Source organism: Poecile atricapillus, unplaced genomic scaffold (genome assembly GCF_030490865.1).
Source record: "Poecile atricapillus isolate bPoeAtr1 unplaced genomic scaffold, bPoeAtr1.hap1 scaffold_211, whole genome shotgun sequence".
NCBI classification, from domain to species: domain Eukaryota; kingdom Metazoa; phylum Chordata; class Aves; order Passeriformes; family Paridae; genus Poecile; species Poecile atricapillus.
The window spans coordinates 39,786-61,993 of NW_026709032.1; the positions used below are offsets into that span (position 1 = coordinate 39,786).

The window sequence follows — 22,208 nt, forward strand, 5'->3', positions numbered from 1 at the left end:
GACGGAAAAAGCCGAGCGGCGCCGGAAAGCGGCGGAAAAGCGCGAAGCGTGACGGAAAAGGCCGAGCTCCGGCGGAAAGGCGCCGAACGGCGGCGGAAAGCGCCGAGCGCGGCCCGAGCGGCGCCGGAAGCGGCCGAGCGCGGCGGCCGGAAGTGGCCGAGCGCAGACGAGCGCGGACGGAGGCGCCGCGGCCTGAGCGGGGCCCGGAGGGAGCGGGAGGCACCGGGAGGGGCCGGGAGGCGCCGGGAGGGCTCCGGGAGCGCCGCGCCGCGCCCGCCGCCATGTCCGACTTCGACGAGTTCGAGCGGCAGCTGAACGAGAACAAACAAGGTACCGGCGGCTGCGCCCCGCCCCCCCTCACCGGGACCCCCATTTTGAGGGGGGGGGGGAGCCCTGAGGGAGGGACCCCTCCCCCACCTCCTCTGAGGGGGCTTCTCCTCCCTCACACCCCCCACCCCCCCTCAATTCGGGGGTCCCCACGGTTTGGAGCCCCCCGGAATTTGGGGAGGGGGCGCGGAGCCCTCGTTTTAATTTGGGGGGGTCTGGGGGCTCCCCTCAGAACCCCCGGGGGGAGGGGGCGGCCCCGGTTTGGGGGTCCCGGGCCGGTTTGGGGGTCCCGGGTGGGTTTGGGGGTCCCGGGCCGGTTTGGGGGTCCCGGGCGGGTTTGGGGGTTCGGGGCCGGTTTGGGGGTTCGGGGCCGGTTTGGGGGTCCCGGGTGGGTTTGGGGGTTTGGGGCGGGTTTGGGGGTTCGGGGTGAATTTTGGGTGATTTTCGGGGGTTATTTTGGGGTGATTTTGGCGGGGTGGTTTTTTGGGAGGATTTCGGGGTTTTTTGGGGGGGATTTCGGGATGTTTTGGGGGGATTTCGGGGTTTTTTGGGGGGGATTTCGGGGTGTTTAGGGGGAATTTCGGGGGTGTTTTTGGGGGGGACTTCGGGGTTTTTGGGGGGATTCCGGGGTGTTTTCAGGGGGGATTTCGGGGGTGTTTTTGGGGGGATTTCGGGGTTTTTTGGGGGGAATTTCGGGGTTGTTTTTAGGGGGAATTTCAGGGTTTTTTGGGGGGGTTTCGGGGTTGTTTTAGGGGGAATTTCGGGGTTTTTTGGGGGGATTTCGGGATTTTTAGGGGGGATTTCGGGGGTGTTTTTGGGGGCTCCTCCCGGGGGGTTTCGGGGTTCATTTGGGGCCGGCTCGGGGGAAGTTTTGGGGGAGTTGGGGGTTATTTTCTGAGGGGATCTCGGGGTTATTCCGGGGTTATTCCGGGGCTGTTCCGGGCCCGGGCTTTTTGGGGGGTTTCGGGGTTTTTTGGGGGGTTTTGGGCCCCGCTGAGCCCCCCCTGCTGCCCCCGGGCAGAGCGGGACAAGGAGAACCGGCACCGCAAGCGCTCCCACAGCCGCTCCCGCAGGCTGTTCCGGGCCCGGGCTTTTTGGGGGGTTTCGGGGTTTTTTGGGGGGTTTTGGGCCCCGCTGAGCCCCCCCTGCTGTCCCCGGGCAGAGCGGGACAAGGAGAACCGGCACCGCAAGCGCTCCCACAGCCGCTCCCGCAGCCGCGATCGCAAACGCCGCAGCCGCTCCCGGGACCGGCGCAACCGAGACCAGCGCAGCGTCTCCAGGGACCGCCGGCGGCGCCGGTACCGGGGGCACGGGGAGCACCGGGAACACCCCGGGAACACCCTGGGAGCACCGGGAACACCTGGGGAACACCCTGGGAACACCTTGGGAGCACCGGGAACACCCTGGGAACACCCGGGGAGCACTGGGAACACCCCGGGAACACCGGGAACACCCTGGGAACACGGGGAGCACCCGGGGAGCACCCGGGGAGCACCGGGAACACCCTGGGAACACCATGGGAGCACTGGGAACACCCCGGGAGCACCGGGAACACCAGGAACACCCCGGGAGCACCGGGAACCCCCTGGGAACCCCCCGGGAGCACTGGGAACCCCCTGGGAACCCCCCGGGAGCACCGGGAACACCCTGGGAACCCCCCGGGAACCCCCTGGGAGCACTGGGAACACCAGGAACACCCTGGGAACCCCCCGGGAGCACCGGGAACCCCCCAGGAACCCTTCGGGAGCACCGGGAACCCCCTGGGAACCCCCCGGGAGCACCGGGAACCCCCTGGGAACCCCTCGAGATTACCGGGAATCCCCCAGGACCTCCTGGGAACCCCCTGGGAACCCTTCGGGACCACCGGGAACCCCCCAGGACCACCAGGAACCCTTCGGGAACCCCCCGGGAGCACCGGGAACCCTCTAGGAATCCTCTGGGAACACCGGGAACCCCCTGGGAACCCCCTGGGACCCCCCTGGAAACCCTTTGGGACCACTGGGACCCCCCCAGGACCACCAGGAACCCCCTGGGAACGCCCTGGGACCAGCAGGATTGGGGTGGGACCCCTAAAATGGGAATGGGACCCCCAGAAATGGGAACGGGACCCCCGAAAATGGGAATGGGACCCCCAAAAATGATAATGGGTGCCTCAGAATGGGGTTGGGGACCCCCAAAAGAAAGCTGGGGCCTCCAAAAGTGGGAGTGGGACCCCCAAAAATGGGGTTGGGACCCCCAAAAATGGAGTTGGGACCCCCAAAATGGAGTTGGGCACCCCCACAAGGGGCGTGGGGACCCCCCCTTGGACTCCCCCCGGCCCCTGGGATCCATCAGAGACCCCAAAAACGGGGCTGGGGACCCCCAGACAGGGCCTCGACCCCCCCCCAATGCACCTGGGACCCCCGGAATTGAGGTGGGGACCCCCAAGCCCAGGTGTAAAACCCCCTCCCCTCCCCACAGGTCACCCCTGAGCCTTTCGGGCCCCCTGAGGTGAGTCTGGGGGGGCGTTTTTGGGGGGTTTTGGGGGGGTTTTGGGGGTTTTTGGGGGTGCAGCCCCCTCCCCAAACCCCCCCTGTGCCCCCTCCCCAGCCGCTCCCCCCGGCACGAGAAGAAGAAGAAAATCCGCAAATATTGGGATGTGCCCCCCCCCGGCTTCGAGCACATCACCCCCATGCAGTACAAGGCCATGCAGGGTGAGACCCCTCCCCAAATCCAGCCGGGACCCCCAGAGCCCCCTGGGACCCCCCCAAATCCCTGTGGGACCCCCAGAGCCCTGTGGGACCCCCCCAAATCCCCTGGGACCCCCCCAAACCCCTGTGGGACCCCCAGAGCCCTCTGGGACCACCCCAAACCCCTGTGGGACCCCCCCAAACCCCCTGGGACCACCCCAAACCCCCTGGGACCCCCCAAACCCCCCCAAACCCCCCCATGGTGACGTCCCTGTCCCCCAGCGGCCGGACAGATCCCGGCCAGGACCCCCCAAATCCCCCCCAAATCCCCCCCAGAACCCCTCAGGACCCCCCAAATCCCCCCCAGGACCCCCCAAAAGAACCCCCCCATGACACCCCTGTCCCCCAGCGGCCGGACAGATCCTGTCCAGGACCCCCCAAATCCCCCCCAGGATCCCCCAAATCCCCCCCAGGACCCCCCAAATCCCCCAAAAGAAGCCCCCCATGACGGTGCAATCCCTCAGCGGCCGGGCAGATCCTGTCCAGGACCCCCCAGGACCCCCCAAATCCCCCCAAATCCCCCCAGGACCCCCCAAATTCCCCCATGGTGACGTCCCTGTCCCCCAGCGGCGGGACAGATCCCAGCCAGGACCCCCCAAACCCCCCCAGGACCCCCCAAATCCCCCCAAACCCCCCCATGGTGACAATGCCATCCCCCAGCGGCCGGACAGATCCCAGCCAGGACCCCCCAAATCCCCCCAGGACCCCCCAAACCCCCCAAAAGAAGCCCCCCATGACGTCCCTGTCCCTCAGCAGCCGGGCAGATCCTGTCCAGGACCCCCCAAACCCCCCCAGGACCCCCCAAACCCCCCCAAATCCCCCCCAAACCCCCCCATGGTGACGTCCCTGTCCCCCAGCGGCCGGGCAGATCCCGGCCACGGCGCTGTTGCCCACCATGACCCCGGACGGGCTGGCCGTCACCCCCACGCCCGTGCCCGTGGTGGGCAGCCAGATGACGCGGCAGGCGCGGCGCCTCTACGTGGGCAACATCCCCTTCGGCATCACCGAGGTGAGATGGGGGGGACTGGGGGGTCTTTTGGGGTTTTGGGGGTTTTTACGGGGTCATTTGGGGTTTTTATGGGGTTATTTCCATTTTTTATGGGGTTTTTTTGGGGTTTTTATGGGGTTATTTGGGGTTTTTATGGGGTTATTTGGGAATTTTACAGGGGGATTTGGGGTCTTTATGGGGTTATTGGGGAATTTTTGGGGTTTTTTTTGGGATTTTCATGGGGCTATTTCAGTTTTTTATGGGGTTATTTGGGGTTTTTGTGGGGCTATTTGAGGTTTTGGGGGGTCGTTTGGGGTTTTTATGGGGTTATTTGGGTTTTTTTGGTGTTTTTATGGGGTTATTTGGAATTTTGGGGGGTTATTTGAAGTTTTTATGGGGTTATTTGGGGTTTTTATGGGGTTATTTCAATTTTTTATGGGTTTTTTTGGGGTCTTTATGGGGTTGTTTGTGGTTTCGTGGAGTTATTTTGATTTTTTATGCGGTTATTTGGGGTCTTTATGGGGTTATTTGGGATATTTATGGGGTTATTTGGGGTTTTGGGGGGATTGTTTGTGGGTTTTGGGGATTATTTGGGGGTTTATGGGGTTATTTGTGGTTTTTATGGGGTTATTTCCATTTTTTATGGGGTTTTTTTGGGGTCTTTATGGGGTTATTTGGGGTCTTTATGGGGTTATTTGGGATTTTTATAGGGTTATTTGGGATTTTTATGGGGTTATTTGGGGTTTTTGGGGGGTTCTTTGGGGTTTTTATGGGGTTATTTCGGGTTTTATGGGGTTATTTGGGATTTTTATGGGGTTATTTGGGAGTTTTGGGGGGATTGTTTGTGGGTTTCAGGGATTATTTGGGTCTTTATGGGGTTATTTGGGGTTTTTATGGGGTTATTTGGGGTTTTATGGGGTTATTTGGGAGATTTGGGGAATTTTTTAGGATTTTTTGGGGGTTATTTGGGGTCTTTATGGGGTTATTTGGGATTTTTATGGGGTTATTTGAAGTTTTTATGGGGTTATTTGGGTTTTTATGGGGTTATTTGGGGTTTTATGGGGTTATTTGGGAGATTTGGGGAATTTTTTAGGATTTTTGGGGGGTTATTTGGGGTCTTTATGGGGTTATTTGGGATTTTTATGGGGTTATTTGGGTTTTTATGGGGTTATTTGGGGATTTTGGGGGTTATTTGGGGTTTTATGGGGTTATTTTGTTTTTTTATGGGGTTATTTGGGGTCTTTATGGGGTTATTTCAATTTTTTATGGGGTTATTTGGGGTTTTATGGGGTTATTTGGGAGTTTTGGGGAATTTTTTAGGATCTTTGGGGGGTTATTTGGGGTCTTTGGGGTTATTTGGGATTTTTATGGGGTTATTTGGGAGTTTTGGGGGGATTGTTTATGGGTTTCAGGGATTATTTGGGGGTTTATGGGGTTATTTGGGGTTTTTGGGGCTGGTTTGGGGTTTTTGGGGGATTATTTGTGATTTTTATGGGGTTATTTCGGGTCTTTATGGGGTTATTTGGGAGTTTTGGGGAATTTTTTAGGATTTTTGGGGGGTTATTTGGGGTGTATGGGGTTATTTGGGATTTTTGGGGGGTTATTTGAAGTTTTTATGGGGTTATTTGGGGATTTTGGGGGTTATTTGGGGTTTTATGGGGTTATTTTGTTTTTTTATTGGGTTATTTGGGGTCTTTATGGGGTTATTTCAATTTTTTATGGGGTTATTTAGGGTTTTTGGGGGATTATTTGGGGTCTTTATGGGGTTATTTGGAATTTTGGGGGGTTATTTGGGGTTTTTATGGGGCTATTTCAGGTTTTTATGGGGTTATTTGGAATTTTAGGGGGTGGTTTGGGGTTTTGGGGGATTATTTGGGGTTTTTCTGGGGTTGTTTGGTTTTTAATGGGGTTATTTGGGATTTTTGGGGGTTATTTGGGGTTTTTTGGGGTTTTTATGGGGTTATTTTGGTTTTTAATGGGGTTATTTGGGATTTTTGGGGATTATTTGGGGTTTTTATGGAGGCTTTGGGAGGTGTTTGGGTTTTTTGGGGTTTTTGTGGCGTTTTTTGGGGTTTTTGGGGCGTTTTTTGGGGTTTTTACCGATTTCTCAGGGGGTGTTTGGGGTTCTGGGGGTCACAGAGCTCAGGGGAGGTTTTTGGGAGTGAAATTTTTTGTTTTTCTGTTTCTTTTCTTAGTTCCTGTTTTTATTTTATTTTATTTTATTTGGCTTTTACTGTTTCTTTCTGCTGTTACATTTTGTACCTATTTTGGGTTTTTTTAAATCACTTTAATTTATTTTTGTTACTTTTCCTTGCACTTTTTTTTATGTTTCTTTTTCTCTCGTTGTGTATTTTTAACCAATGTTTCTCTTTTTCCTGAGTTACTGTTTCTATTCATTTTTTCTTTTTATTTCCTTTTTTTTTCTGTTTTCTCTCACACTTCACATTTCTTTATTTTTCTCTTTTTTTTGTTCTTTTTCACCGTTTTTTCCTCTTCTCCCCCAACTTCAGGGGAGTCTCCACCATCCCAGAGGGGCCCAAAACCCCAAAACCTGACCCAAAAATACCCAAAACTCCCATTTTTCCACCCAAAACCTACAAAATTCACTTTTTTTTTGACCCAAAACCCCCAAATTCCCATTTTTTGACCCCAAACCCTCCAAATTCCCATTTTTAAACCCCAAATTCCCATTTTTCTGACCCCAAACCCGTGAAATTCCCATTTTTTGACCCAAACCCCCATTTTTCTGACCCCAAACCCCCCAAATTCCCATTTTTCTGACCCCAAACCCCCCAAATACCCATTTTTTCCACCCAAATTCCCATTTTTCAAGCCCAAACCCCCAAATTCCCATTTTTCAACCCGAAATTCCCATTTTTTGACCCCAAATTCCCATTTTCCCCCCAAATTCCCATTTTTCCCCCCAAACTCCCATTTTTTGACCCCAAATTCCCATTTTTCCCCCCCCCAAATTCCCATTTTTCCCCCCAAATTCCCATTTTTCCCCCCCAAATTCCCATTTTTTTCCCCCCAGCCCCCTGTGTTTCCCCCCTGACCCGAATTTGCTGTTTTTTCCCCCAAATTCCCATTTTTCCCCCCAAACCCCCATTTTTAAACCCCAAATTCCCATTTTTTCCCCCCCTGACCCGAATTTGCCGTTTTTTGCCCCCAAACTCCCATTTTTAATCCCCAAACTCCCATTTTTCCCCCCCAAACCCCCATTTTCCCCCCCCGACCCGAATTTGCCGTTTTTTCCCCCCAAATTCCCATTTTTTCCCCCCAAACTCCCATTTTTAAACCCCAAACTCACATTTTTCCCCCTCCCCTGACCCGAATTTGCCGTTTTTTCCCCCCAAATTCCCATTTTCCCCCCCAAACTCCCATTTTCCCCCTCCCCTGACCCGAATTTGCCGTTTTTTCCCCCAAATTCCCATTTTTCCCATTTTTTCCCCCCGTGTTTCCCCCCCCGACCCGAATTTGCCGTTTTTTCCCCCAAATTCCCATTTTCCCCCCCAAACTCCCATTTTTTCCCCCCCCTGACCCGAATTTGCTGTTTTTTCCCCCCAAACTCCCATTTTAAACCCCAAACTCCCATTTTTAATCCCCAAATTCCCATTTTTTCCCCCCAAACCCCCATTTTTTCCCCCCCAAATTCCCATTTTTTCCCCCAAACTCCCATTTTCCCCTCCCCTGACCCGAATTTGCCGTTTTTTGCCCCAATTTCCCATTTTTTCCCCCAAACTCCCATTTTCCCCCCCCGACCCGAATTTGCCGTTTTTTGCCCCCAAACCCCCATTTTTAAACCCCAAACTCCCATTTTTTCCCCCCCCGACCCGAATTTGCCGTTTTTTCCCCCCAAATTCCCATTTTTCCCCCCCAAACCCCCATTTCCCCCTCCCCTGACCCGAATTTGCCGTTTTTTCCCCCAAACTCCCATTTTTCCCCCCAAACCCCCATTTTCCCCCCAAACCCCCATATTTAATCCCCAAATTCCCATTTTTTCCCCACAAATTCCCATTTTTCCCCCCCAAACCCCCATTTTTTGCCCCCAAACCCCCATTTTTAAACCCCAAATTCCCATTTTTTCCCCCCAAACTCACATTTTTCCCCCCCCTGACCCGAATTTGCTGTTTTTCCCCCCAAACCCCCATTTTTAAACCCCAAATTCCCATTTTTCCCCCCCAAACCCCCATTTTTTCCCCCCAAACCCCCATTTTTAATCCCCAAACTCCCATTTTTCCCCCCAAACTCCCATTTTTCCCCCTCCCCTGACCCAAATCTGCGGTTTTTTGCCCCAGGAGGCGATGATGGATTTCTTCAACGCTCAGATGCGCCTGGGGGGGCTGACCCAGGCCCCCGGGAACCCCGTCCTGGCCGTGCAGATCAACCAGGACAAGAACTTCGCCTTCCTCGAGGTGCCCGCGGCCCTTTTGGGGCAAATTCGGGGGGTTTGGGGCAAATTCAGGGGGTTTGGGGCAAATTCGGGGGGTTTGGGGCAAATTCAGGGGGTTTGGGGCAAATTCAGGGGGTTTGGGGCAAATTCGGGGGTTTGGGGCAAATTCGGGGGGTTTGGGGCAAATTCAGGGGGTTTGGGGCAAATTCGGGGGGTTTGGGGCAAATTCGGGGGGTTTGGGGAAAATTCGGGGGGTTTGGGGCAAATTCGGGGGTTTTGGGGCAAATTCGGGGGGTTTTGGGTCAGTGGGGAGCGGGGAGCTGAGCTGGGGGTGCTCAGAGCTGGGATTGGCCAGAAAAACCCAAATTCTGACCCAAAAAATGCAAATTCTGACCCAAAAAACAGAAATTCTGACCCAAAAACCACAATTCTGACCCAAAAAACCCCAATTCTGACCCAAAAACCACAAATTCTGACCCAAAAATCCCAATTCTGACCCAAAAAACACAAATCAGCCCCAAAACCCACAAATTCTGACCCAAAAACCCCAAATTCCGACCCAAAAACCCCAATTCTGACCCAAAAACCCCAATTCTGACCCAAAAACCCCAATTCTGACCCAAAAACCCCAATTCTGACCCAAAAAACCCCAATTCTGACCCAAAAAACCCAAATTCTGACCCAAAACCCACAAATTCTGACCCAAAAAACCCCAAATCTGACCCAAAAAACACAAATCTGACCCAAAAGCACAAATTCTGGCCCAAAAAACCCGAATTCTGAACCAAACACCACAAATTCTGACCCAAAAAACAGAAATTCTGACCCAAAAAAACCCAATTCTGACCCAAAAAACACAAATCAGCCCCAAAAAAACCCAATTCTGACCCAAAAAACCCCGATTCTGACCCAAAACCCCAAATTCTGACCCAAAAAACCCCAAATCTGACCCAAAAAATGCAAATTCTGACCCAAAAAACACAAATCAGCCCCAAAGAACACAAATTCTGACCCAAAAACCCCAATTCTGACCCAAAAAATCACAGTTCTGACCCAAAACCCAGAAATTCTGACCCAAAAAACCCCAAATTCTGACCCAAAAAATCCCCAAATCTAACCCAAAAACCCCAATTCTGACCCAAAAACCCCAATTCTGACCCAAAAACCACATATTTTGACCCAAAAAGGTTTTGGGGTTCCCTGTGTGGATTTTGGGGCTCCCTGAGCAGATTTTGGGGTTCCCTGTGTGGATTTTGGGGTTCCCTGTGTGGATTTTGGGGTTTTTGGGGTTCCCTGTGTGGATTTTGGGGTTCCCTGAGCAGATTTTGGGGTTCCCTGAGCAGATTTTGGGGTTCCCAGTTTGGATTTTGGCGTTCCCCGTGTGGATTTTGGGGTTCCCTGTGTGGATTTTGGGGCTCCCTGAGCGGATTTTGGGGTTTTTGGGGTTCCCTGAGCAGATTTTGGGGCTCCCTGAGCGGATTTTGGGGTTTTTGGGGTTCCCTGTGTGGATTTTGGGGTTCCCTGAGCAGATTTTGGGGTTTTTGGGGTTCCCTGAGCAGATTTTGGGGTTCCCTGAGCAGATTTTGGGGTTCCCTGTTTGGATTTTGGGGTTTTTGGGGTTCCCTGTGTGGATTTTGGGGTTCCCTGAGCAGATTTTGGGGTTCCCTGTGTGGATTTTGGGGTTCCCTGAGCAGATTTTGGGGTTCCCTGAGCAGATTTTGGGGTTCCCTGTGTGGATTTTGGGGTTTTTGGGGTTCCCTGAGCAGATTTTGGGGTTCCCTGAGCAGATTTTGGGGTTCCCTGTTTGGATTTTGGGGTTCCCTGAGTGGATTTTGGGGTTTTTGGGGTTCCCTGAGCAGATTTTGGGGTTCCCTGTGTGGATTTTGGGGCTCCCTGAGCAGATTTTGGGGTTCCCTGTGAGGATTTTGGGGTTCCCTGTTTGGATTTTGGGGTTTTTGGGGTTCCCTGAGCAGATTTTGGGGTTTTTGGGGTTCCCTGTGTGGATTTTGGGGTTCCCTGAGCAGATTTTGGGGTTTTTGGGGTTCCCTGAGCAGATTTTGGGGTTCCCTGAGCAGATTTTGGGGTTCCCTGTTTGGATTTTGGGGTTCCCTGTTTGGATTTTGGGGTTTTTGGGGTTCCCTGTTTGGATTTTGGGGTTTTTGGGGTTCCCTGTTTGGATTTTGGGGTTCCCTGAGCAGATTTTGGGGTTCCCTGAGCGGATTTTGGGGTTTTTCTGGCAGTTCCGCTCGGTGGATGAGACGACGCAGGCGATGGCGTTCGACGGGATCATCTTCCAGGGGCAATCCCTGAAAATCCGCCGGCCCCACGACTACCAACCCTTGCCAGGGATGTCTGAGAACCCCTCGGTTTATGTACCTGGTGAGTGCCCCCAAAACTGCCCCAAATCACCCCAAAAACTGCCCCAAATCACCCCAAAATCACCCCAAAAACTGCCTCAAAAACTGCCCCAAAATCACCCCAAAAACTGCCTCAAATCACCCCAAAAACTGCTCCAAAAACTGCCCCAAATCACCCCAAAAACTGCCCCAAAATCACCCCAAAATCACCCCAAAATCACCCCAAAATCACCCCAAAAACTGCCCAAAATCACCCCAAAAACTGCCCCAAAAACTGCCCCAAATCACCCCAAAATCACCCCAAAAACTGCCCCCAAAACTGCCCCAAATCACCCCAAAAACTGCCCCAAAATCACCCCAAAAACTGCCTCAAAAACTGCCCCAAATCACCCCAAAAACTGCCCCAAAATCACCCCAAAAACTGCCTCAAAAACTGCCCCAAAATCACCCCAAAATCACCCCAAAATCACCCCAACCGCTGCCAGGGATGTCTGAGAACCCCTCGGTTTATGTACCTGGTGAGTGCCCCCAAAACTGCCCCAAATCACCCCAAAATCACCCCAAAAACTGCCCCAAAAACTGCCCCAAATCACCCCAAAAACTGCCCCAAAAACTGCCCCAAATCACCCCAAAATCACCCCAAAATCACCCCAAAAACTGCCCCAAATCACCCCAAAAACTGCCCCAAAATCACCCCAAAATCACCCCAACCCCTGCCAGGGATGTCTGAGAACCCCTCGGTTTATGTACCTGGTGAGTGCCCCCAAAACTGCCCCAAATCACCCCAAAATCACCCCAAAAACTGCCCAAAATCACCCCAAAATCACCCCAAAATCACCCCAAAAACTGCCTCAAAAACTGCCCCAAAATCACCCCAAAATCACCCCAAAAACTGCCCAAAATCACCCCAAAATCACCCCAAAATCACCCCAAAATCACCCCAAAAACTGCCCAAAATCACCCCAAAATCACCCCAAAATCACCCCAAAAACTCACCAAAAACTGCCTCAAAAACTGCCCCAAATCACCCCAAAATCACCCCAAAATCACCCCAAAAACTGCCCCAAATCACCCCAAAAACTGCCCCAAATCACCCCAAAAACTGCCTCAAAAACTGCCCCAAAATCACCCCAAAAACTGCCAAAAAACTGCCTCAAAAACTGCCCAAAATCACCCCAAAACCTGCCCCAAAACCTGCCCCAAAATCACCCCAAATCACCCCAAAAACTGCCCCAAAAACTGCCCCAAAATCACCCCAAAATCACCCCAAAAACTGCCAAAAAACTGCCCCAAAATCACCCCAAAATCACCCCCAAAACTGCCCCAAATCACCCCAAAAGCTGCCCCAAATCCCCTCTAAACCAGGGAGACTCCCAAGTCCAGGAGGATTTTGGGGATTTTGGGGTTTTTTGGGGGGATCCAGGTATGATTTGGGAATTTTGGGGGGATTTTGGGTCTTTTTGGGGGATTTTGGGTTTTTTGGGGGGATTTTGGGGTTTTTTGGGTGATCCAGGTGTGATTTGGGAATTTCTGGGGGATTTGGGGGCGGTTCTCGGGGGGTTTTTGGGGGGATTTTGGGGATTTTGGGTTTTTTTGGGGTGATCCAGGTGTGATTTGGGAATTTTTGGGGTTTTTGGGGTGATCCAGGTGTGATTTGGGAATTTTTTGGGGTTTTGGGGGTGGTTCCCGGGGTTTTTTGGGGGGATTTTGGGGTTTTTTGGGGTTTTGGGATGATCCAGGTGTGATTTGGGGGTTTTTTGGGGGGATTTTGGGTTTTTTTGGGGTGATCCAGGTGTGATTTGGGGTTTTTTGGGGATTTTGGGGTGATCCAGGTGTGATTTGGGGATTTTTGGGGTTTTTTGGGGGATTTTGGGGTGATCCAGGTGTGATTTGGGAATTTCTTGGGGATTTGGGGGCGGTTCCCGGGGTTTTTTGGGGGGGATTTTGGGGTTTTTTGGGGTTTTTTGGGGTTTTTGGGGTGATCCAGGTGTGATTTGGGAATTTTGGCCCCCCCAGGTGTGGTGTCCACGGTGGTCCCGGACTCTGCGCACAAACTCTTCATCGGGGGCCTCCCCAATTACCTGAACGACGACCAGGTGAGGGGGGGAGCCCCAAATCCCAGCATTCCCAAAAAAATCCCGGGAAACCGGCCAGGAGATGGCCCAAAACCACCACAAAAATATCCCAAAAATATCCCAAAAATATCCCAAAAATATCCCAAAAATACCCCAAAAATATCCCCAAAAATATCCCCAAAAATATCCCCAAAAATATCCCCAAAAATATCCCCAAAATATCCCAAAAATATCCCAAAAATACCCCAAAAATATCCCAAAAATATCCCAAAAATATTCCCAAAATATCCCGAAAATATCCCAAAAATATCCCAAAAATACCCCAAAAAAATCCCAAAAATATCCCCAAAAAATCCCAAAAATATCCCAAAAAAATCCTGGGAAACCGGCCAGGAGATGACCCAAAAATACCCCAAAAATATCCCCCAAAAAATCCCCAAAAATATCCCAAAAATACCCCAAAAATATCCCAAAAATATTCCCAAAATATCCCAAAAATATCCCAAAAATACCCCCAAAAAATCCCGGGAAACCGGCCAGGAGATGGCCCAAAAATATCCCAAAAATATCCCAAAAATATCCCAAAAATATCCCAAAAATATCCCAAAATTATTTCCAAAAAATCCCAAAAATATCCCCAAAAAATCCCCAAATTATTCCCAAAAAAATCCCAAGAATATCCCGAAAAACCCCAAGAATATCCCAAAAGTCCCAAAAAATCCCAAAAATCCTCCCCAGGGTGGGACTGGGGGAGGGGGGGTTCCCCCATTCCAGAGGGGATTCCAGAATCCCCCTGGAATTCCCGGATCCCTCTGGAATTCCCGAATCCCCCCGGAATTCCTGGATCCCTCTGGAATTCCTGGATCCCTGGGCAGTTCCCAAATCCCTCGGGGGAATTCCTGAATCCCTCAGAATTCCGGAATCCCGATGGAATTCCCGGATCCCTTGGGGGAATTCCCAAATCCCAAGGGAACCCCAGATCCCTTGGAATTCCTGAATCCCGAGGAGTTCCCAGGATTCCGCCCTGGAATTCCCAAATCCCCCCCAGAATTCCTGAATCCCCCGGAATTCTCAAATCTCCTGGAATTCCCGGATCCTGATGAAGTTCCCGAACCCCCTGGGATTCCCGAATCCCAATGAAGTTCCCGAATCCCTTGGGGGAATTCCCAAATCCCCTGGAATTCCTGAACCCCCCCCGGAATTCCCGGATCCCGATGGAATTCCCGAACCCTCTGGAGTTCCCGAATCCCCCCCTGAATTCCTGAATCCCTTGGGGGAATTTCTGGGTCCCGATGGAATTCCCGGATCCCCCCGGAGTTCCCGGATGGATCCCTCTGGAATTCCGGCATTCCCGGATCCCCCTGGAATTCCCGGATCCCTCTGGAATTCCCGGATCCCCCGTTATTCCCGGCTGTTTTCCCGCCGTGTCCCGCAGGTGAAGGAGCTGCTGACGTCCTTCGGGCCGCTCAAGGCCTTTAACCTGGTCAAGGACAGCGCCACCGGGCTCAGCAAGGGCTACGCCTTCTGTGAGTACGTGGACATCAACGTCACCGACCAGGTACGGGCAGGGACACACCTGGGACACCTGGGGACACACCTGGGGACACCTGGGGACACCTGAGACACACCTGGGGACACCTGGGGACACCAAAATACACCTGAGATACACCTGAGACACACCTGGGGACACCTGGGGACACCAAAAACTACACCTGGGGACCAAAAACTACACCTGAGATACACCTGGGGACACCTGAGATACACCTGAGATACCTGAGATACACCTGAGACACACCTGGGGACACCTGGGGACACCTGGGGACACCTGGGGACACCTGGGGACACCTGAGATACACCTGGGGACACCTGGGACACACCTGAGATACACCTGGGGGGCGTGAAAATACACCTGAGATACACCTGAGACACCTGAAATACACCTGGGGACACCTGGGGACACCTGGGGACACCTGGGGGGCGTGGAATACACCTGAGATACACTTGGGGGGCATGAAAATACACCTGAGATACACTTGGGGGGCATGGAATACACCTGGGGACACCTGGGGGGCGGGAAAATACACCTGGGGACACCTGAGACACACCTGGGGGGCGTGGAATACACCTGGGGACACCTGGGGACACCAAAAACTACACCTGGGGGGCGGGAAAATACACCTGGGGACACCTGGGGACACCTGGGGACAGCTGGGGGGCGTGGAAATACACCTGGGGACACCTGAGATACACCTGGGGACACCTGGGGGGCGTGGAAATACACCTGGGGACACCTGGGGACACCTGAGATACACCTGGGGGGCGGGAAAATACACCTGGGGACACCTGAGACACACCTGAGACACACCTGGACACCAAAAACTACACATGAGATACACCTGGGGACACCCCAAAACACACCTGGGGGGCACAAAACACACCTGGGGACACCAAAATACCCCTGGGGATACCAAAAACACACCTGGGGATACCTGGAGACACCTGGGGACACCCCAAATACCCTCTGGGGGAATTGCAGGGGGTCCCTGAGCCCCCCCTGAATTGGGTCTGGGGTCCCTGATTTGGGTCTGGGGTCCTTGATTGATTTGGGTCTGGGGTCCCCCTGAATTGGGTCTGGGGTCCCTGAATTGGGTCTGGGGTCCCCCTGAATTGGGTCTGGGGTCCCCCTGATTTGGGTCTGGGGTCCCCCTGAATTGGGTCTGGGGTCCCCCTGATTTGGGTCTGGGGTCCCTGAATTGGGTCTGGGGTCCCCCTGAATTGGGTCTGGGGTCCCCCTGATTTGGGTCTGGGGTCCCCCTGATTTGGGTCTGGGGTCCCCCCTGATTGAATTGAGTCTGGGGTCCCCCTGAATTGGGTCTGGGGTCCCCCTGAATTGGGTCTGGGGTCCCTGAATTGGGTCTGGGGTCCCCCCTGATTGAATTGGGTCTGGGGTCCCCCTGAATTGGGTCTGGGGTCCCTGAATTGGGTCTGGGGTCCCCCTGATTTGGGTCTGGGGTCCCCCTGAATTGGGTCTGGGGTCCCCCTGATCTGGGTCTGGGGTCCCCCTGAATTGGGTCTGGGGTCCCCCTGATTTGGGTCTGGGGTCCCCCCTGATTGAATTGGGTCTGGGGTCCCCCTGAATTGGGTCTGGGGTCCCCCCTGATTTGGGTCTGGGGTCCCTGATTTGGGTCTGGGGTCCCTGAATTGGGTCTGGGGTCCCTGAATTGGGTCTGGGGTCCCCCCTGATTTGGGTCTGGGGTCCCTGATTTGGGTCTGGGGTCCCTGAATTGGGTCTGGGGTCCCTGATTTGGGTCTGGGGTCCCCCTGAATTGGGTCTGGGGTCCCCCCTGATTGAATTGAGTCTGGGGTCCCTGAATTGGGTCTGGGGTCCCCCTGAATTGGGTCTGGGGTCCCTGAATTGGGTCTGGGGTCCCCCCTGATTGAATTGGGTCTGGGGTCCCTGAATTGGGTCTGGGGTCCCTGAATTGGGTCTGGGGTCCCTGGTTTGGGTCTGGGGTCCCTGATTTGGGTCTGGGGTCCCTGAATTGGGTCTGGGGTCCCTGAATTGGGTCTGGGGTCCCCCCTGATTTGGGTCTGGGGTCCCTGATTTGGGTCTGGGGTCCCTGAATTGGGTCTGGGGTCCCTGATTTGGGTCTGGGGTCCCCCTGAATTGGGTCTGGGGTCCCCCCTGATTGAATTGAGTCTGGGGTCCCCCTGATTTGGGTCTGGGGTCCCCCTGAATTGGGTCTGGGGTCCCTGAATTGGGTCTGGGGTCCCTGATTGAATTGGGTCTGGGGTCCCCCCTGATTGAATTGGGTCTGGGGTCCCCAGGCCATCGCGGGGCTCAATGGGATGCAGCTCGGGGACAAGAAGCTGCTGGTGCAGAGGGCGAGCGTCGGCGCCAAGAACGCCACCCTGGTGAGACCCCTCCCCTAATTAATGTCATTGAGACCCCTCCCCTAATTAATTATCACCCTGAGACCCCTCCCCTAATTACCCTGGTGAGACCCCTCCCCTAATTAATTATCACCCTGAGACCCCTCCCCTAATTAATATCCCTGAGACCCCTGCCCTAATTAATATCCCTGACACCCCTCCCCAAATTACTGTCCCTGAGACCCCTCCCCTAATTAATGTCATTGAGACCCCTCCCCTAATTAATGTCATTGAGACCCCTCCCCAAATTAATGTCATTGAGACCCCTCCCCTAATTACCCTGGTGAGACCCCTCCCCTAATTAATGTCATTGAGACCCCTCCCCTAATTACCCTGGTGAGACCCCTCCCCTAATTAATATCCTTGAGACCCCTCCCCTAATTATCACCCTGAGACCCCTCCCCTCATTACTGTCCCTGAGACCCCTGAGACCCTGGTGAGACCCCTCCCCTAATTATCACCCTGAGACCCCTCCCCTAATTAACCTGGTGAGGCCCCTGAGACCCTGGTGAGACCCCTCCCCAAATTATCATTCCTGACACCCCTGAGACCCTCCCCAAATTATTCCTGAGACCCTGGTGAGACCCCTCCCCTAATTAATATCCTTGAGACCCCTCCCCTAATTATCACCCTGAGACCCCTCCCCTAATTAATATCCCTGAGACCCCTCCCCTAATTACCCTGAGACCCCTGAGACCCTGGTGAGACCCCTCCCCTAATTATCACTGAGACCCCTCCCCTAATTACCCTGAGACCCCTCCCCTAATTATCACCGAGACCCCTCCCCAAATCCCCCAGGGACCCCTGCAGGGGAGAATCGGGGGGGATTTGGGGATTTTGGGGAGGGGGTTTTGGGGAAATTTTAGGGGGGATTTTGGGGGGGATTTTGGGGGGGGTTTTGGTGTTTTGGGGTTTTTTGGGGTGGGGGTTTCGGGACCCCAAATTTGGGGATTGTTTGGGTTCACGTGGGGGGCTCTCGGGGCCGGTTTTGGGGGGAATTGTGATGATTTTGGGGTTTTTTTGGGGAGGGGGTTTGGGGACAGTTTTTGGGAATTTCCTGCAGGGAATTTGGGGCTGTTTTTGGGGGGAATTGTGATGATTTTGGGGTTTTTTTGGGGACAGTTTTTGGGAATTTCCCGCCGGGAATTCGGGGCCGTTTTTGGGGGGAATTGGGATCATTTTGGGGTTTTTTTGGGGACAGTTTTTGGGAATTTCCCGCAGGGAATTCGGGGCCGTTTTTGGGGGGAATTGGGATGATTTTGGGGTTTTTTTGGGGACAGTTTTTGGGAATTTCCTGCAGGGAATTCGGGGCCGGTTTTGGGGGGAATTGGGATGATTTTGGGGTTTTTTTGGGGACAGTTTTTGGGGTGCCTGCAGGGAATTCGGGGCCGTTTTTGGGGGGAATTGGGATGATTTTGGGGTTTTTTTGGGGACAGTTTTTGGGAATTTCCTGCAGAGAATTCGGGGCCGGGTTTGGGGGGAATTGTGATGATTTTGGGGTTTTTTTGGGGACAGTTTTTGGGAATTTCCTGCAGGGAATTCGGGGCCGGGTTTGGGGGTCCCTGGGGTTGTTTTTTGGGGGGTCCTGGGGGGGAGGAGCCTTTGGGGGGAGCCTCACCTGTGGGAGGGGTCCTGACCCCGGGGGTTTTTTTATTTCCTCTGGTTTTTATCATTTATTTTTTTCTTTTAAATTCCTTGATTTTCCTGTTTTCCCGGGTTTTTTTTAATTTTTTTTTGTGTCTTTTTTTCCCGATTTTCCCCCATTTTCCACATTTCCCATTTCCCATCTCCCCCCATCTCCATCTCCCCATTTCCATCTCCCCGTTCCTCCCCATTTCCATCTCCCCCCATTTCCATCTCCCCCCATCTCCCCCCATTCCCATCTCCCCACCTCCCCCCATCTCCATCCCCCCATTTCCATCTCCCCACACTCCCCATCTCCCCACATCTCCCCCCATTTCCATCTCCCCCATCTCCATCTCCCCACACCCCTCATCTCCTCCATCTTCCCCCATCTCCCCACACCTCCCATCTTCCCCTATTTCCATCTCCCCCATCTCCATCCCCCCATTCCCATTTCCCCCATCTCCCCACATCTCCCCACATCTCCTCCATACCCCGATCTCCATCTCCCCCCTTCTCCATCTCCCCATCTCCATCTCCCCCCTCTCCCTCTCCCCCATTCCCCCATTCCCATTTCCCCCATCTCTCCCCATCTCCCCACATCTCCCCCATACCCCAATCTCCATCTCCCCATTTCCATCTCCATATTTCCCATCTCTCCATTTCCCATCTCCCCATCTCCATCTCTCCCCTCTCCCCATCTCCCCACGTCCTCCATACCCCGATCTCCATCTCCCCCCATCTCCATCTCCCCATCTCCATCTCTCCTCTCCCCCCATCTCTCCCCATCTCCCCACATCTCCTCCATACCCCCATCTCCATCTCCCCCCAATCTCCATCTCCCCATTTCCATCTCCCCATTTCCATCTCCCCATTTCCATCTCCCCATTTCCCATCTCCCCATTTCCATCTCCCCCCATCTCCATCTCCCCATTTCCATCTCTCCCCTCTCCCTCTCCCATCTCTCCCCTCTCCCCCCATCTCCCCACATCTCCTCCCTACCCCAATCTCCATCTCCCCCCATCTCCATCTCCCCATTTCCATCTCTCCCCTCTCCCCCCATCTCCCCCCATCTCCCCCCATCTCCTCCATACCCCAATCTCCATCTCCCCCAATCTCCATCTCCCCATCTCCATCTCCCCCATCTCTCCCCATCTCCCCACATCTCCTCCATACCCCAATCTCCATCTCCCCATTTCCATCTCTCTCCTCTCCCTCTCCCCTCTCCCTCTCCCATCTCCCATCTCCCCCCATCTCCCCTCATCTCCTCCATACCCCAATCTCCATCTCCCCCAATCTCCATCTCTCCCCTCTCCCTCCCCCATCTCCCCTCTCCCCCCATCTCCCCACATCTCCTCCATACCCCCATTTCCATCTCCCCATTTCCATCTCCCCATTTCCATCTCCCCCATCTCCATCTCCCCATCTCCATCTCTCCCCTCTCCCCTCTCCCCTCAGAGCACGATCAACCAGACGCCGGTGACGCTGCAGGTGCCGGGTCTGATGAGCTCGCAGGTGCAGATGGGCGGTCACCCCACGGAGGTGCTGTGCCTGCTCAACATGGTGCTGCCCGAGGAGCTGCTGGACGACGAGGAGTACGAGGAGATCGTGGAGGTACGTGCGCGACGAGTGCGGCAAGTACGGCACCGTCAAATCCATCGAGATCCCGCGGCCCGTGGAACGGCGTCGAGGTGCCGGGGTGCGGGAAGGTGAGATACAGGGTTACCTGTGCCCAGGTGTGCAGATATGGGGTTACCTGTGTGCCCAGGTGGGGTTACCTGTGTGCCCAGGTGTGCTCAGGTGTGCTGGGAATGGGGCTGGGAGGGTGCAGAAAGGTCAAATCCATCGAGATCCTGCGGCCCGTGGACGGCGTCGAGGTGCTGGGGTGCGGAAAGGTGAGATGTGTGAGATATGGACTCACCTGTGTGCTCAGGTGTGCAGATACAGGGTTACCTGTGTGCCCAGGTGTGCAGTTATGGGGTTACCTGTGTGCCCAGGTGTGCCCAGGTGTGCAGTTATGGGGTTACCTGTGTGCCCAGGTGTGCCCAGGTGTGCAGTTATGGGGTTACCTGTGTGCTCAGGTGTGCTCAGGATGTTCCCAGATGTTCCCAGGTGTGCCCCAGGTGTCCCCAGGTGTCCCCAGGTGTCCCCAGATGTCCCCAGGTGTCCCCAGGTGTCCCCAGGTGTCCCCAGGTGTGCGCCGGGAACAGCCCAGGGAAGGCGGACAGGAGCGGACAAAGGCGTCACCGGAGTGCCCAGGACCCCCCGAACCCCAGAATGACCCAAAATTTGATTTATTTTATAGATTTTCGTGGAGTTCACCTCGGTGTTCGACTGCCAGAAGGCTCTGGGGGTTCCCCCATGCCCCAAACCCCCCGAAATGACCCAAACCCCCTGAAATGACCCCAAACCCCAGAAATGACCCAAAATCATGGTTTTTATCCCCAGATTTTGTGGAATTCACCTCGGTGTTCGACTGCCAGAAGGCTCTGGGGGTTCACCCTGTGCCTGAGTCCCCCTGAAATGACCCCAAACCCCAGGAAATGCCAGGAAATGACCCAAACTCCCCCAAAATGACCCAAATTTGATTTATTTTTACAGATTTTCGTGGAGTTCACCTCGGTGTTTGACTGCCAGAAGGCTCTAGGGGTTCACCCATGCCCCGAATCCCCCTGAAATGACCCCAAACCCCAGAAATGACCCAAATTCATGGTTTTTATCCCAGATTTTTGTGGAGTTCACCTCGGTGTTCGACTGCCAGAAGGCTCTGGGGGTTCCCCCATGCCCCGAATCCCCCTGAAATGACCCCAAACCCCCTGAAATGACCCAAAATGACCCAAATTTGATTTATTTTTATAGATTTTTGTGGAATTCACCTCGGTGTTCGACTGCCAGAAGGCTCTGGGGGTTCACCCTGTGCCTGTGCCCCATCCCAATGACCCCAAACCCCCTGAAATGACCCCAAACCCCCCAAACTCCCCAAAATGACCCAAAATTTTAATTTTTTTACAGATTTTTGTGGAATTCACCTCGGTGTTCGACTGCCAGAAGGCTCTGGGGGTTCACCCTGTGCCATCCCAATGACCCCAAACCCCCCTGAAATGACCCCAAACCCCCTGAAATGACCCTAAACCCCCTGAAATGACCCAAAATGACCCAAATTTGTGTTTATTTTATAGATTTTTGTGGAATTCACCTCGGTGTTCGACTGCCAGAAGGCTCTGGGGGTTCACCCATGCCCCGAATCCCCCTGAAATGACCCCAAACCCCCCAAACTCCCCCAAAATGACCCAAATTTTGATTTTTTTCACAGATTTTCGTGGAATTCACCTCGGTGTTCGACTGCCAGAAGGCTCTGGGGGTTCACCCATGCCCCAAATCCCCCTGAAATGACCCAAATTCCCCAAAATGACCCAAAATCATGGTTTTTATCCCCAGATTTCGTGGAATTCACCTCGGTGTTCGACTGCCAGAAGGCCATGCAGGGCCTGACCGGCCGCAAGTTCGCCAACCGCGTGGTGGTCACCAAGTTCTGCGACCCCGACTCGTATCACCGCCGCGACTTCTGGTAGCCCCGGGGGTCCCCAGAGCCCCCAAAAACCCCCAAAACCCCCCAAAAAAACCCCCCCGAAACCCCCTCCCCCCGCTGGGTTCTCGTTGTAGCCGCCCCTCCCCCCCCCCTCCCCTCCCCCCACCCCGGTTTGGTATTGAGGAGCAGGGGGAGCCCCTCCCCCACCCCCCCAGGAACCCCCCCCCCAAATTAAAATAAAGGAGAAGGGGGAG

General features: G+C 54.0%; 1 protein-coding gene across 1 annotated transcript; it reads left to right on the forward strand.

Annotated features, from left to right (window-relative positions):
• Positions 1 to 239: 239 nt before the first annotated feature.
• On the forward strand, positions 240 to 21,997 carry LOC131574280 (splicing factor U2AF 65 kDa subunit-like). Its single transcript, XM_058828720.1, is given in 14 exon segments — positions 240 to 330; positions 1,490 to 1,625; positions 2,788 to 2,817; positions 2,917 to 3,020; positions 3,914 to 4,065; positions 8,343 to 8,459; positions 10,678 to 10,816; positions 12,811 to 12,890; positions 14,305 to 14,427; positions 16,698 to 16,784; positions 19,884 to 20,039; positions 20,041 to 20,073; positions 20,261 to 20,327; positions 21,864 to 21,997. Coding segments are annotated over 14 exon segments (1,407 nt in total). The 5' UTR covers positions 240 to 281.
• The last annotated feature ends 211 nt before the right edge of the window (positions 21,998 to 22,208 follow it).